General features: G+C 39.3%; 2 protein-coding genes across 4 annotated transcripts in view; one reads left to right on the forward strand and one right to left on the reverse strand.

Moving 5' to 3' along the window:
• EHBP1_1 (EH domain binding protein) overlaps positions 1–2,296 on the forward strand; it is a 40,475-nt gene extending 38,179 nt beyond the window's left edge. For both annotated transcript variants that reach the window (XM_051210970.1, XM_051210971.1), the window contains 3 exons: positions 387–460; positions 1,434–1,548; positions 1,595–2,296. Coding sequence is in view for 1 of the 2 variants with exons in the window: in XM_051210971.1 (XP_051073223.1) it covers positions 387–460; positions 1,434–1,548; positions 1,595–1,682 (277 nt within the window). In the remaining variant the exon portion in view is untranslated. The remainder of the gene's footprint in view (positions 1–386; positions 461–1,433; positions 1,549–1,594) is intronic.
• A 33-nt stretch (positions 2,297–2,329) lies between these two features.
• On the reverse strand, positions 2,330–11,166 carry SDE2_1 (silencing defective protein Sde2; the record flags this gene model as incomplete). Of its 2 annotated transcripts, XM_051210982.1 has the most annotated exons (5): positions 2,330–2,682; positions 3,682–3,957; positions 3,998–4,475; positions 10,838–11,012; positions 11,053–11,166. In XM_051210982.1, 3 exons carry the CDS (start codon positions 4,473–4,475, stop codon positions 2,423–2,425), a joined length of 1,014 nt encoding a protein of 337 aa, XP_051073224.1. The 2 variants fall into 2 exon arrangements, with proteins under 2 accessions (XP_051073224.1, XP_012799241.1); XM_012943787.1 differs by lacking the exons at positions 10,838–11,012; positions 11,053–11,166 and having other exon boundaries at positions 2,423–2,682; positions 3,998–4,499.
• Positions 11,167–14,804: the final 3,638 nt, after the last annotated feature.

The following is a 14,804-nucleotide window of genomic DNA, read 5'->3' on the forward strand; positions in this document are numbered from 1 at the left end:
TATATGTATGAATTAGTGATCATAGATGTGTACCGGTTTAGCCCGTTGAACTTTCTTTACTCGTAGTTTTCTCACTGGTAGCCACCTAGACTTGCGTATGAGAAGTTTTTTTAATCAGTATCAGACTCCAACATTACTCGTCATAACATCTTATCTAAAAATTAAGGTAGATAAACTTTCTTCGAAGCGCTTTGTAATCCAATTAAATTTTTGAAACTAATTATTTTGTATTTAAACCATCCCATTTACCCTGATCCTTTTTTGTATTAGAACGTACGCGATAATCGTCACTTTTTATTCTTAGTTGAGCCTGTCGTGATAATACGATGTTCCACCAAAATGTTATTATACCATTACATCAATAACAAATTGTTTATTTATTTCAGGGAGAAGGAAGATGATTTGAAAAAGAAAATGAAAATGTTGCAGGATGAATTACGATCGATTTTATCCGTTGAAGGTAAATTTAACTGGATATTACCACTGACACACAGACTAAGCTACTAAAATTAACCGGAAACAAGATTGCCTTGAAGGATAACCATAAATAAGTGGTATATTTGTGTTATAACATAACGGTGCAATCACTTACCTTTCCAACAAATCATAAAGTGCTAGACATGCTATTTTTCGTTATTTCAGTTCTTAATTTTTCGTCCAAAAACTTAACTTCCCCATCCTCTAGTGATCTCTGCTTTTCCCTGTGTGGTTGTCTTTGAGTTTGTTCTTTTTTTATATTTGTTAACAGACTACACATATAAACAGTGTTCCCCATAATTTAGCATTTTGCGGCGACAATAAATTTTTCTTCGAAATGAACATGTATTACGGGCAGTCAGGTGTAATGCTTGATATTGCATATTTCTAGCTTATAATAGACTCGTCCGATTCATATGTTTAGTGAACATTTGTCACCTCAAGAAGGTAAGTAGCTTTGAGCTTCAAACGCTCTGCGTCTTACGCGATTTTTTTTCTGTCTGTATGAAGTTGGTTGCTAAAATGAAGGAAGAACAACTTATTTCTCATGACAAAAACCGATTAGTATTTATCCCTGAATTTTTGTAGGCTTAGATAAAACTAGATCACTTTTATGTATCGTTACATTTGCTTATCTGGGTCTCGAAAAATCTAGTTAAGTGTCTTACTTTATCCTATAAATGTGAGAAATGAACTCGCAACACCTGGAGATTACGACAACAAAAGCGTTGCCACAAGTTTATGGGCATAAAGTATTTGTTAGCTTAGGCGTTAAGTTCATCATTCAAGCATTGGGGAGTCACGTAGTATCATTAATCACAAAAAAAGGTCTGTATACATATGTATTTTTTACCGAGTCACATTCAGTTATTAAGCCTCTTTAATGCAACGTGTGTAATTTGTGATTTCATTAAAACCTCATACTAATCGGTAAAACTTTTCTCGAAATAAAATAGATTATTTGAAAACAGATAATGATAGAAGACGAGAAGATCTTCTTTTACAAGATCTTGTACGATTGGTCAATGAACGTGATGACATCATTCAGGAATTGGATTTGCATGAGAAAGTGTAAGTTGTTTGTATTTTTAACACTTACGATTTTTGTAACTTAAAGATTAGCTGAAGAACTAGAACTGGAGCAAAATGCAGGTTATATGTCATATGGGAGGCGTAGAATCGACAAAAGTTGTGTACTACAATAATGCTTAACTTATCCAGACAAGCGTGTACAATGGGCTGTGATTCATAACAGAAAATATGTTTCACTAACCACTTCTGTTCGGGATTTATTTACTCATTGATGTGTACATCGATTCCTTTCGAAAAAGAGTACTATTACAGTCTCTTTCAGCGCCATATTTCAATTACTGTCTCAGGCGATCACTTTTTCGTGTATTTTCCCCAGATGTCATTTAATCAGTCTTTTTCTGACTCCTGGAGTAAACAAATTGTGATGTTACTTTTCATTTTCCTGGGACTGCTTTGTGTTATGAAAAAGTTCCTTGTATTGTTAACTTTTATTTCATATTTACTTAAAATATATCAAATTATTTCAAAAACAGAATGATTGTAACCTGTCTTATACTGTTTTATTTATCAATAATACGTTTCATGTATATGTAGTCATTATTATTGTATATTTCTCTTTTCTTTCTTGAGAGTCTATTATGGAGTTCGAATTGAGAATAATACAAGTTTAAACCAAAGTGAAAAGTATGACTTCTCATCGGTTATCAAGGGTTTAGACGAACATGATACGCATGTCAATGCTTCGTTTAATAGCATCCACTAGCAATTACCCGGATAATGAATGTTTCCCTTAGATTCAGCCCTTAACATTAGAAATTCATTTTGCATGCATATATATATATATACTGTTATATGCGAAAACAAATCTTTAAAATTATACATAAATTTCTGAAAGGCATCTCAGGCAAATCAGTTATCTGTTCTTCACTAGTAACTTTGTAGGATATTTCTCGGAACTTAAGTCTTTGATTGAAAACAAACGGCTAGCTCGTTCTTTCAACGTCCCTCCGCACTTTAAACCCCGAGCCATTAAGGTTGCTTTAAGAACATCCAAGCCGAACACTTCGAGGTTTTCAGCAGTATCTACTTCACGCAACTGTTGGTCAGTCAAAGGTTGTGCGGTTTCTTTTGAGGTATTTCTACAAGCACTTTGCGATTCTTTTTTATCTTCGACTGAAATTTGGAAGAAATGCATTACTATAGTTAAATTTTTTATTCATCAGTCGTTCAGAAACAACAGATTAACGACCTATATGATTAATAAATGTAAGGATTTTTACTTACTGTCATTGCTTCAAAACATATCAATGTACCTATTGTGTTTCGTTTTATTGACACTAAAAAATATGCTTATCGTTGTGCAACGAAAATCATCTTTTGATTGCCATTCTTGTTCGAACGTATTCCAATAGCTGATTCGTCATTGGACCTCATCTATTCATATAATCGTCTACTTTTTTGTTTAAAATACATTTGCAGTAGAGCTAAGAAGTGGACTCATCGTATGATAATAATTCGTAAGTTAGTCTGTTACTAACTTTCGAACATTTTGTATCGACTGTAGGTGGATTCCGTAAGTTAGGAAACATATAATATGACCAGAAAACATACAGATAAAAAACCGATGAGTCCAGCTTGATGAGAATGCGGTCGTAATCGCAGTTATAATTAACACACATTTGACCTGTTCGTAAACTGACAACAACTTTTCAATACGAAACCGCTGTGAAAGACTATCGCGGCTAAAGCAGTTTATAACCTCTGTACTCATATATATAGTATTCCATGATAAACAAGGACAATGGCTTATCAGTTTTCGAGGTTAAGGGATTGAAACCAATAAAGCTATCAAACAAGTCACATAGTGTGTAATAAAGTTGACAGTAGTACTTTAATTAACGTACAATTGTTTTTTCTAAATGTATTTAATATGAATAACCTTGAAGAATTTCGAACAACGTGGTAGAAACTATAACTGATTATGGTCTCATTTATACCAAGCTTTAGAATGATTATGATGGGAAAACAGAGCTGCTTGGTCTTCTATACGATAATAATTAAAGCGACTTCTAAACTTTCCAGTGGCTACCGAGGTTACTTATTATCTTGCAAGTTCAGTCGAGTGCACCAATGTATATTGAACTCTTCATAGTGAACAAGATACTAACTTACCGATTACATCTGATTTAATACTGTTAAGGATTTCTGTAGAATCCGTTTTGGCTTCGGTATCATCTTTTACGGGCAAATTATCATCTTGTTTTGCAAGACTAGAGGAAATGTCAAATGACGAGCTAGCCGAAAATTCTTCATCGCTAGAACCCGAAGACAGCCCTTTGTCCATTTCCTCAATCCATAATCGAGTACGCTTTGTATTCAGCTGCTTTTCAGAGGAAATTACAGGTTGGACTTCCGTTTGTTTCTTTTCTTTCTTAACATTTTCTATGGCTAAACTCAGTGTAATGAATTTTGTATCAAGCGACCTTACCTATATCTAAGGCTCCCCGTAGTTCGTAAGCAATTTTACGTTTTTGTCGTTCATATTCACGATCTGAAAAACTATGTTCAGGTAAAAGACCCTGTTTTAATAGTTCTTGACGTTTTCGTCGTCTTTCAATATATTCCTCTGCTTTTTTACGTTCCCGTTCGTCAGCCGTAGCATACCATTCCTTTAATTTTTTTTCCAGGTTTACATCACGCATTCTCCTACCTGATAAGTCTCTGCACATTTCATGATTGGTTGTCTTCTCGATTTGACTCCCAATAGCCCGTAGCATAGATCCAAAACCCCCTTTACCACCGCGCAAACGATAGTGCACGTTCAACAAAGCACATTCAGGAATTTCTTCCATATTATTTACTATGCGCCCATTATATGTGTAATAAACATCGTCAGTATTACATGCATCATGTAACCAATCTGTATAAGTTATATATCTGGGAAACGGAGCACCATACAACGCCATCTGAAATGTCGAATTATTATTCATGTAAATCGTAAATCATAGAGATATACTGGAGCCAATATGTTTTAAAGCGTAGTCAAAGCTTCCTTGAAAACTTAAAAGGATAACATTAGAGTTCGAATCCTGCGAGGCGGAATAGTGGATACGCATTGCAGAAAAGTCCCATACTGGGACAAAATGGCCGTCCAGTGCTTCCAGGTTTTCCATGATGTTCTAGCTTCAATTGATTCATGATCCCAACAATTGAAATTACTAAAGTCTCCACAAAATCCCCTTCTAAAAATTTTATGAGCTAGATAAGCCGGGAGGGTAGATCCATGTGACTCTTGTCGAAATTCCCAGCACTACTGGTAGGGTGTTATATTATTCCACAGTTCTAGAGTTGGTCGTATCTCATGTGTATTTCATGAAGACATTGAATACGAAGATCGAAATAAGATGAAAAGCTGTCAGACGTAGATAATGGTAACTTACACACAGGGAGGATGTACAAAACGATGTCGGAGTATGGAAGGTACATTAGTCTATCAAGATCCCAAAAGATTAGTCACATAAAAATTAAGTACCCAAATAAGTTATTGGGTACTGATATAGTTGAACTATCGCGTGGAAGAAGTGGAAAGGAGTATATTTAGGTTAGGGTGTTGATCTTTTGTTAGGAAACCGATTTATTGATTTATAACGTGCAGATATAGTTTTTTGGTGAGAACGCTCACAAAATTTATACTTCTAATCGCACTGAGAAAAAAATGCAAGCGTATTCATGAATGCGTTTCACTCGCTCCAAATTCGAAGTTTTGTTTCAGGACTGGTCTTCAGTCAGTCATGTACAACGTTATTCCAGGCACATATATGCATCGGTCCAAGTTGCCATACCCCATTAGCACAACAAGGTGAACACCAAGTACATAGAAGTAGCTATTTTAATAGTAGTAATATATATAAATAAAGATTGCATATGAGGATATGACATAGTTAGAAAAATTTAGTTTGTAGAAGAAAAGGTATAAAATAATTTTAACCTCCTAAGTGATTCAAATCTTCATGCCTACACTAATAGGAGTTAAATTCGTTGTCCATTTTACTTTTCAACGACAAAATCTGGGTAAAGATTTGGAAAACTCGGTTGCCTGCCCAATTTGCGACTTCTGTTAGGTTTCCATCTGAGAACCAAAGAACGAGTATTTTACTCAGGAGTTCGCTCTGTTTACTTTATGGCTATGAAACGTGGTTTATGGAAATAGACGATATTCGAAGGTCGCTACTGTTCGACTATAAATACCCCTTAACCACTGCTGGTGTTACGTGGCACAACCAAAACCAACCCTGAACTACGGTATAAGATATTAGGCAAAAATTATAAATCGATTGGGGTTGTGAGTCCTCACTGATTGAGATGGTTAGAACACATAACGTATACTAAACCAACCTTTATTCTGATGCACGGTTACCTGATATGAAAGTGGGTTGAAGGAAAGCTAGGGGCACACCAAATCTTGATTTGAGTCACGCCCCCAAATGCCCTGGTTCGGCCGAGAGTGGGGAGAGTCCGCTCTCCCTCTCGAAATACTCTCACACGGCCACGCGTATACAGCCTCTGCCAGGGAAGTCCTATTCACTGCCTTCTCGTGGCGGGGGTGTTGTTTACGAAAATCAGGGGACGAAAAGCGAACGTCCGGCGCTTTACCCGGACCCCAAACCAATGGTGCACATGGGCCCCAGTATCCTGCGGGAACAAAGGGCGTATGAACCAATCGTTGGTCACCGGCTACCATGAGACTGCATCTCCTAACGATGCTCCACTGCCTTGAAGGTTAGACCTTTAGGTCAAAGGGTCGGGGTGTGGCCCCTAAGAAAACCACCTGCTTCGGTCTGGGCACCCGGGCAGTATCACAGCCCACACACATATGATGAACTGCCTATAATTATGGCAACTACTTTACTTGCTTCAACTAACAATCAAATGATTATTATTACTTTTATTATTATTATTATCATTATTATTGTTATTATTTACCACATTATTCACCCTCTTTTATACTTATACAGTGGCTCGTCTTTGGCGGAAATTCGACTGTATCTAAACGTTCTCGGGTCACTGTCCGGTTGAAAATTGTATGTTACCACTGAATATGAGTACTGAAGCAGTTTTTCTGAAACCCCGCGCACCATTCAAACTGGCTGCCTTCAACGTTCGCACACTTATGCAGGTTGGACAACAGATAGGGCTGGCTATGTCTTTGGAAAGTCTTACTATCGATGTCTGCTGTCTATCCGAGACCCGTATTCAAGACTCTGGTTAAGTACTACAAATTCGCTCTCTATCCATCGCTTCAAAAAGCTTGTTTTACGTGCGCTTATCCGGGGACCCCGTGGCATCTTCGTCTGGTCTTGCTGGCGTTGGTGTCGCATTAAGCGCTAGAGCTGAGGCAGCACTAGTCGATTGGATCCCAATTAACAGTCGGTTGGTTATGTGCTGTTAGATTAGAGAGTTCCATCAAAGTGAGAAATCGGCGTGAGAAACTATGCCTTTTCGTCATCTCCGCCTATGCCCCGACAGATTGCAGCCCGGATGCAATCAAGGATGAGTTTTACCACCAGTTATCTGTTCTTCTCCAGAAAGTGCGTTCGACAGATATTGTAGTACTAGCCGGAGACTTGAATGCTCAGGTCGGGCGTTTAGGCACAGAAGAGAGTCGTCTAGGTGGCCGATAGGGACTTATCGATCGCAGGTCAGATAACGGGGACCGTCTACTGCAACTGTGCACAGAGCACAACCTTTTTCTAGCTAGCACTAACTTTCGGCACAGTCACCGCCGATGTGCCACCTGGCGTCCTCCCTCTGCATCCCAAGCCTGGACTCAGATTGATCACATCGCGATCAGCTACCGCTGGCGTGGTTGTGTACAAGACTGCCGCTCCTTTTGGAGTACCTATCTGGACTCTGACCATGCCTTGGTCTGCGCCAATCTTGCCTTACTTTTCAGTGGACAACGAAGTGACCGCCAGCAAAGTATTGATATTAGCAAGCTGGTTGCAACTTCTGTCGCAAATAAGTATCGAACCGAGCTAGCCTCTAGGCTAGCTACCACTCCACCGAAAAGTATAGATGAGCATTGGTTGCAATTGCATGACGCCATGAAAATGGCGGGTACAGTCAGTTGTGGGTTTGCGAAACGTCCCGCTTATAAGCACTGGGTTTCTTCTGGTTCCTTACAACTCATTGAAGCCCGTCGGTCTACTCCGGGTGACCGTGAGTTTGACCATAAACGAAGGATGTTACGTAAGGAAATTGGGCAAAGCTTGCGTAAGGACCGAGAAGCCTAGTGGTCGAAGCGTGCTAATGAGCTGGAAGCAGCAGCTGTATCTGGTAACTACCGGAAGCTCTTCCAGCTCATCCGAGCCACTGGCAGCAAGAAGTCTGGTGTGAGCGAAACAATCTGCGAGGATGATGGGATGCCAATCACTAACATCCATCGACGTCTTGGACGATGGGCAGAATTTTTCGAAGGGCAGTTCAACTGGCCTGCTGCTCCGACAACATCGGTCAGACTGTGCTGTCCTCCATGGCCGGTGACGACTGATTCACCAAACGAGGAGGAAGTCCGCAAGGAACTCCTACTCTTGAAGTGTTACAAATCACCTGGCCCAGATGACTTACCTCCGGTTCTTTTTAAAGATGGTGGTGACTTTTTGACTAAGGAATTGACGACGTTGTTTACAAAGGTTTGGGTGTTAGAGAATGTACCAACGTCATGGAATGAGTCGATAGTTGTCCCTATCTTTAAAAGGGTTCACGTCGTTCCTGTAACAACTATCAGGGGATAAGTCTACTTCCGATTGCGTCCAAGCTATTGGCTTCCATCATACTTCGTAGGTTGTTCAAAACCCGAGAAAGATTGACTAGCGAGGAGCAGGCTGGTTTTCGTTCTGGTCGAGGATGTATTGATCATATCTTCACCCTCCGCCAAATGTTAGAACATCGCCATACTTATCAAAGGCCAACAATCATAGTGTTTCTTGACATCAGGGCTGCCTTCGATTCGTTGGATACGACTGTTCTCTGGGATTGTCTATTGAAGAAGGGTGTGCCTGAGAAGTTTATTAACATCCTAAAAGCCCTATATACAAACACCTCAGGCAGAGTGAGGGCATACAACCACCTCTCTCCATTGTTCCATTCGAGCAGTGGGGTTAGGCAGGGTTGCCCAATCTCACCATTCCTCTTCAACTTTGCCATCGATAACATTCTAGAAACAGCTCTGATGAATGTAAGTAATGGCAGTGTGGATCCGTTGCATGGAGAAAGACTTCTCGACCTTGAGTATGCGGACGATATTGTCTTACTGTGCGATAATGCCCAAGGTATGCAATCCGCACTTAATCAGTTGGCAATCAGTGTCCGTAGGTATGGTATGTGCTTTGCACCTTCGAAGTGCAAAGTACTCCTACAAGACTGGCAGGATTCTAATCCTGTACTCACCCTGGATGGTGAACAGATAGAAGTAGTCGAGAAGTTCATGTATCTAGGTAGCTGCATAAGTGCTGGTGGTGGCGTGAGTGATGAGATCAATCCACGTATGGTGGAAGCCAGAACGACTTATGCCAATCTGGGCCATCTTTGGCGCCTTCGTGATGTTAGTCTGGCTGTAAAAGGTCGGATCTACAACGCGTCGGTGAGAGCAGTTTTGCTCTATGCTTGTGAAACCTGGTCTCTCCGAGTTGAGGACGTTGGACGACTCTCTGTGTTCGACCATCGTTGTCTCCGAAGGATTGCTGGCATCCAGTGGGAACACCATGTTAGTAATGCAGAGGTTCGGCATCGTATGTTCGGGCACAGAGATGATAATTCAATTGGTGTCACTATCTTGAAACACCGACTTCGGTGGCTTGGATACATCTTACGAATGTCGTCCCAGAGAATTCCACGTCGTGCATTATTTGCCGACTCTGGGACTGGTTGAAAGACGTGGAGAGGTGGTCAGTGCATGACATGGTGTCGTGGCATGAAAGAAAGCTGCAAAGGACTGGCTTGTGTTGGTCCTTCACGACTCCCTGGTTGGGGTCTGAGAGATGGTGCTACACAGTGGCTAGAGACGTTATCAGATATGGCTCAGAATAGAAGCCAGTGGCGATCCTGCTGTAACCTTCTTTTACTTTCTTCATAAAAAGCGGTTGTATCTTCCATAACTGAAAGATCACTTCTGATTGTACCTTTCCGTCCCCTCGTTATTATTATTATTATTACTACACTACCTTACACCAATCTCTTCGTTATTGTTCTCTTTTTTTTTCTTTTCGAACTCTCATTGTTTTGTGTGGCGCATATATATTGGCGCTCTCTTGCACCAATATTTATGCGTCCAAATAAAATAAATAAATAAAATAACGATTTGAGACACACTGATAAATGTAAATCATAAGGTTGTCAGTGATCAGTGGCCGAAAAGCTCAAAAGCGGCCTGAATAACCTAAACGTACCTATCCTAGATTTGAAGTTCAAGTATGCCCTTCATATATAACTTTTTATCGTGTCCCTAAGCTGTTTTCTTATTATTTACTCTCTCATTATCACTGCTACAACACTCAAAGTCAGCTACAACTATCAAAAATAACATCAGTCTGAATGTTTTTAAACGTACTGAATTCCTCATGCAAATTTATTTTGATAAAGTAATGGTATGATTACTTATGATATTCTGAAAACTCAATCGGTTATTTGCCCATGTACAGGTGATAAGCAGTAATATGGTTTGATATAAAGGAAAAGACAAGATTACAGATGACGAATTATTGAATTCCCAACAACCGATCCATCACAGTTTTAACCATTAATTTTACCACTAAACCAAAAACTATGTAAAGAGTGCACGAATTTACGCAACAAAAGCGTTCGAAGGGCTATTGATAACTAAATGTTCACTAACTTGAAAATGTACATGCTGGAACCTGTCGTAAAGTACATCAGCGCGTCGAAAAAAAAAGTAAATCAGCCTACATTCACACAAAAAACACTTTCATAGTTACCCAGATTTGAAAATGTGGTTTCATGTTATTTATGGGTGGATTACAAGACCAATCAATACTAAGTCATAGACGCTGAACAACACTATTTCCCAATTCTGGGAAAAAGTTTATACGCTTTGGTGAAATGATACCCAAACCGCAAAATAGAAAGATCGGGAAGATAAAGAAATCAAATCTCTATGAGAAAACTGTTGTTTATGTTATAAAAACGTGTATAAATAAACCAGTGAAAATTTTCATGTGACCAAATTTTAAAAGAATTTCGTCGAGCCACTAACGATTTTAAGCCTGTAGGCTTAAAATACCATGGTATTTAACTAAGGAAATCATTTAACCTGTAGTCATAACTGGAACTTCCGCAAAAAGAACGAGTTGTGAAATTGTTTGCTCCTTAGATGTCATAAAACCATTCTTGGTCAGTATCCGATCTAATATTAGATCGCATAATGAAATAAGCGGACTCGTGTTTGAAATTGAACAGCACACAAATCAGAAAACGTGAAAAAAATTCTGTGAGCTGAATTCCGGCAAATGAAATATAATCACTTACATTTGAAACGCAAAGTGATTAACTGTTAGGATGTAACGAAAGCCAAAGTAAAGCAAAGCGACGTAACGAATATACTCAGTGTTACCTCCACTTACGGTACATTATTCAATACTATTGTCACGAAAAATGTTTGAATGATTTTGAACGGAATAGAAGAAAATTGGGCTTAACAGACTTCCGTGTCTAGTAGCAGTGGATCGCTGATACCTTCAGGTAGGAACCTAGGTAATTTTATCGATTAAAGAAGAAAAGGATGACAAAACTGGCAAATCATAGTAAGATGCTATTTTCAATCCTTAAGAATATATCAAGTTCTTTCTCAAAGGACTCCTGGAAAGTCTCTTAGTCATGATCAGTCGACGGTGAATTCCAGCAACTGACTGCTCTCAAGGAGTAGAAAGTATGCCTACAGTGTTATGCTGTGTTGTCTCCGGTTTCTGGGTGTTTTCTTTTTGGTTTGTGCTTGGACTAAGCTTAGGTTGGTGTTTAAGGGGATATGCAGAAGTATTTAGGATTCTGTAAGCCATTAGAAGGTTACCTCTAAGACGCCTGTGCTCTAGTAGGTAAAGGTTCAGTGATAGGAGGCGCTCTTCATAAGGTTTGAATTTGAGTCCCCGAACTGATTTCGTAGCTCACTGTTGTATACGTCCCAGCGTGTCCTTATCCTTTAGGAGTGAGGGAAGAAATGTTATGTTTTCGTACTGTAAATGGGGGCGAATAAAAGTGTTGGAGATTATGTGGAAAGTTTTCCTATCGAACTGGCCGAAAATGCACTCCAAAGTTACTGGTGCGAAGTTTGCACGGGAGGCGTTTTTGTGGCAGTTGGAGTAAGACTTCGATTCGTAGAATACCAACACTTCCGTACCTTTTCCAACTTGGTGTACTTCTAGGGGGGAGTTGCCTAAGTTGTAGTTGTGTTCTGTAACATGTCTCAGATGGATTACTCTCCACTCAATCTTAAGGACTCATAACACCACTTCACTATAATTCACCAATATTTCCTTCCCTACCTGAAAATATTGGTGAGTCACGGGAAGTAGATACGAAGCCCGCTGACTACTGATACGTTTCCAGTAGAAAAACCACTCGATAGGACTTCAACTCATTATACATGGTAGACTCACAATAATTCAGGCGAAGTCATGGTCAGTACTGTCAGACTTCCGCTTGCGATCAAGAACGATTGTCCATCTGAGCACCGCACACAGCAGGATGTTTATACATGAGTGGCTTCGCCTGAAACTGTGCTTTTGGGGTGGAAACAAGTTTATAAATAACAAATTGTCGTGCATACTGCGTTTACCATATATCTTATATAAACCAATCGATTTCTTTTCGCTCGCTTTGTGTATGGAAATTTCCTATGTGTGGTAGTTCAGCCAATCGGATGCACTAACCCTAGACACATTGACAATTATTATTAGATTGATATGTCTTGTAGTTTACGTGGGTGCGTATGTTTCAGGACGGTATGGACCCTCATTAGCAGCAGGCATCACATCCCAGACAAGAGGTTGGTTGATTTTAATGTGACAGTTTGGGTGCCAAGAGAATAATATTGTTCCAAGTATAACTAATAAGTTAAGTGATTTATAATGTGGGGCTTTCGTCACTTGGACTGTGAGAGTATACCGGATGGGATATATTCGCGCTTCCCCCCCTAAAGTGTAGTTAAGCGGGTGAAACATTATTGAGTGTTTGTGACGTGGTTGCGACTACGAGTACTTTTTATGCTACACGCTACTGTTAAACAACCTCTAATTCACAAAATGTTCAGAGAGTGTGATCACAGGCGTTGTAATCCTTCTTCATAGAATGCAATCTTTAGCCAGTCAACTACTTAGTTACCCATCTTTGGACGCTGTAGGAGACTTATTTCTCTTTCGAAGATTGGGGGCGCGAGAACATTATGAACATGACATCGTGGCCGGGCGTATGTTGATTACTTCATGTTATCCATGCATATTTTGAATAGCTGCATACGCTTTAGGTGCATTCCACACGTAATTGAGATACCTTCCAGGCTGTCTTTGGTTGATATCTAGAGACTTAGGGGGAGATATTCACGAAATATGTAAGTTGTGTTGTACCCCATGCAGCATAATATTCATGACATGACACTCCGATAGGTTTAGTTTAGAAACACTTTCTACTGCTTGTTGATCAATTTTTGTCAGGTACTTTCAAAACTCAGGTGAATTACTTTCGTCCTTTGTGGACATTCAGATCACATCGCTGTATGGGTAGACTAAAGCTGCTAAGATAATTTTATGTGAACGGCCATTACTAATATTAGATAGAGCAGTGGATCCATGATTTACTGCCTCGGATCTCTAGTCGTTGAGATCTTTCAACTTGCATGTACCCACTTTACTCTAATACATAACAAACTACTCTTTAGTTAGTTTTGGAGGAAAAATAGAAGTGGATCAGTGGACCCTATCTTTTTAAACTTATCTATAAAATGTACGTACGGTTCTTCATAAACGGGCTTAAAGAAGTTAAAGAATGCATCATGAACTGATTAAATAAGGTTCTTGATGCTTGTGCAGCTGTCACGCTCAGTAATGATATTGTACGCTCGTAACCGACCATTCTCGAACTATTGTTGCGTTTTATCGACTACGTATTTTTAATCACATATTCTCCGATGTATTTATTGTACAGTTTTTTCGTTAACTACAACGATATTGAAGTAATGTGAATAGACTATAGTAAGCTGAGTCTTTCCTATCTCCTCATTTGAAGATCAGGTAGATTAACTAGGTTCCATTTTACTGTAAGTTTGTGTCACTACAATGAGTATCTAAGGAGTATAGTTTGAAGTGAAATGATGTCTTTGCATGTTGTTTCATGATTACACGGTTGATGCTTTCACTTTCTGGAAACTTATCTGAGCTCAGGGATTTTAGTTTTCTAAGTTTAAAGCCGAGATTTCCGTGTGAATTCTAAGCTGCTAGTGGGGTGACAAGAATATTCAAAATTTATTCGAGGGTCTCATATTTCTTCTTGAACGATAATCGTTCGCATACATTCTACCAATTTGATCTTTCGCTTAGCATTCGATTAATTGTCATGTTTCACAGTTCACTAGATCATTACATATGGTAACAACTTTTGTGCTAATTTCGTTTGAGTTGCTTGTCCTGCTATAAATATCAGGTAATCTCTAATTCCATCTTCTTCCTCTCTTAGCCGACAAAGTTTCATGCGCTCAGTATGATAGACAGGTGTCAGTTTTGGCGAGAACCGATCGTATCAGAAAAGCTCAGTCGTTTTTTATCCTTGAATCTGCAACATTGTAGTTCGCAATGAAACCCGATGACAATACAAAACAGTAGGCGACGGGCCTGGAATAAAAAGTGTGGCTGGTAATCTTGAACACTTAATTGAACAATAGTTGAAACCGTTTGAGATATTTTCGAATACCCAAATCACTAAGATCTCACTACCACCAACCTCTGTATCTCGATCTATGCTCGATAACTACATCACTAATATTGCTGAGTTGAATGATCCATCTTTAAGTGTAGCATTTGACACCTAGTTTCGTCGCCATGATGATATGTCTAACACTAGTTTCAGAGGTCAAGAAAACTCTTGGAAAATTGTGTATTGTTTTACGAAAACTCGGCGCAGCAGAACTTGGCAAATATTGCAAAAATTTATTACCTCCAAACCCAGGTGTAAGAATGCTTGCAGATGCCGCCACTCCCAATAGTCAACTGACAGATGACTAGCATTCTTTTTTA

Source organism: Schistosoma haematobium, chromosome 1, assembly GCF_000699445.3.
Source record: "Schistosoma haematobium chromosome 1, whole genome shotgun sequence".
Lineage (NCBI taxonomy): Eukaryota > Metazoa > Platyhelminthes > Trematoda > Strigeidida > Schistosomatidae > Schistosoma > Schistosoma haematobium.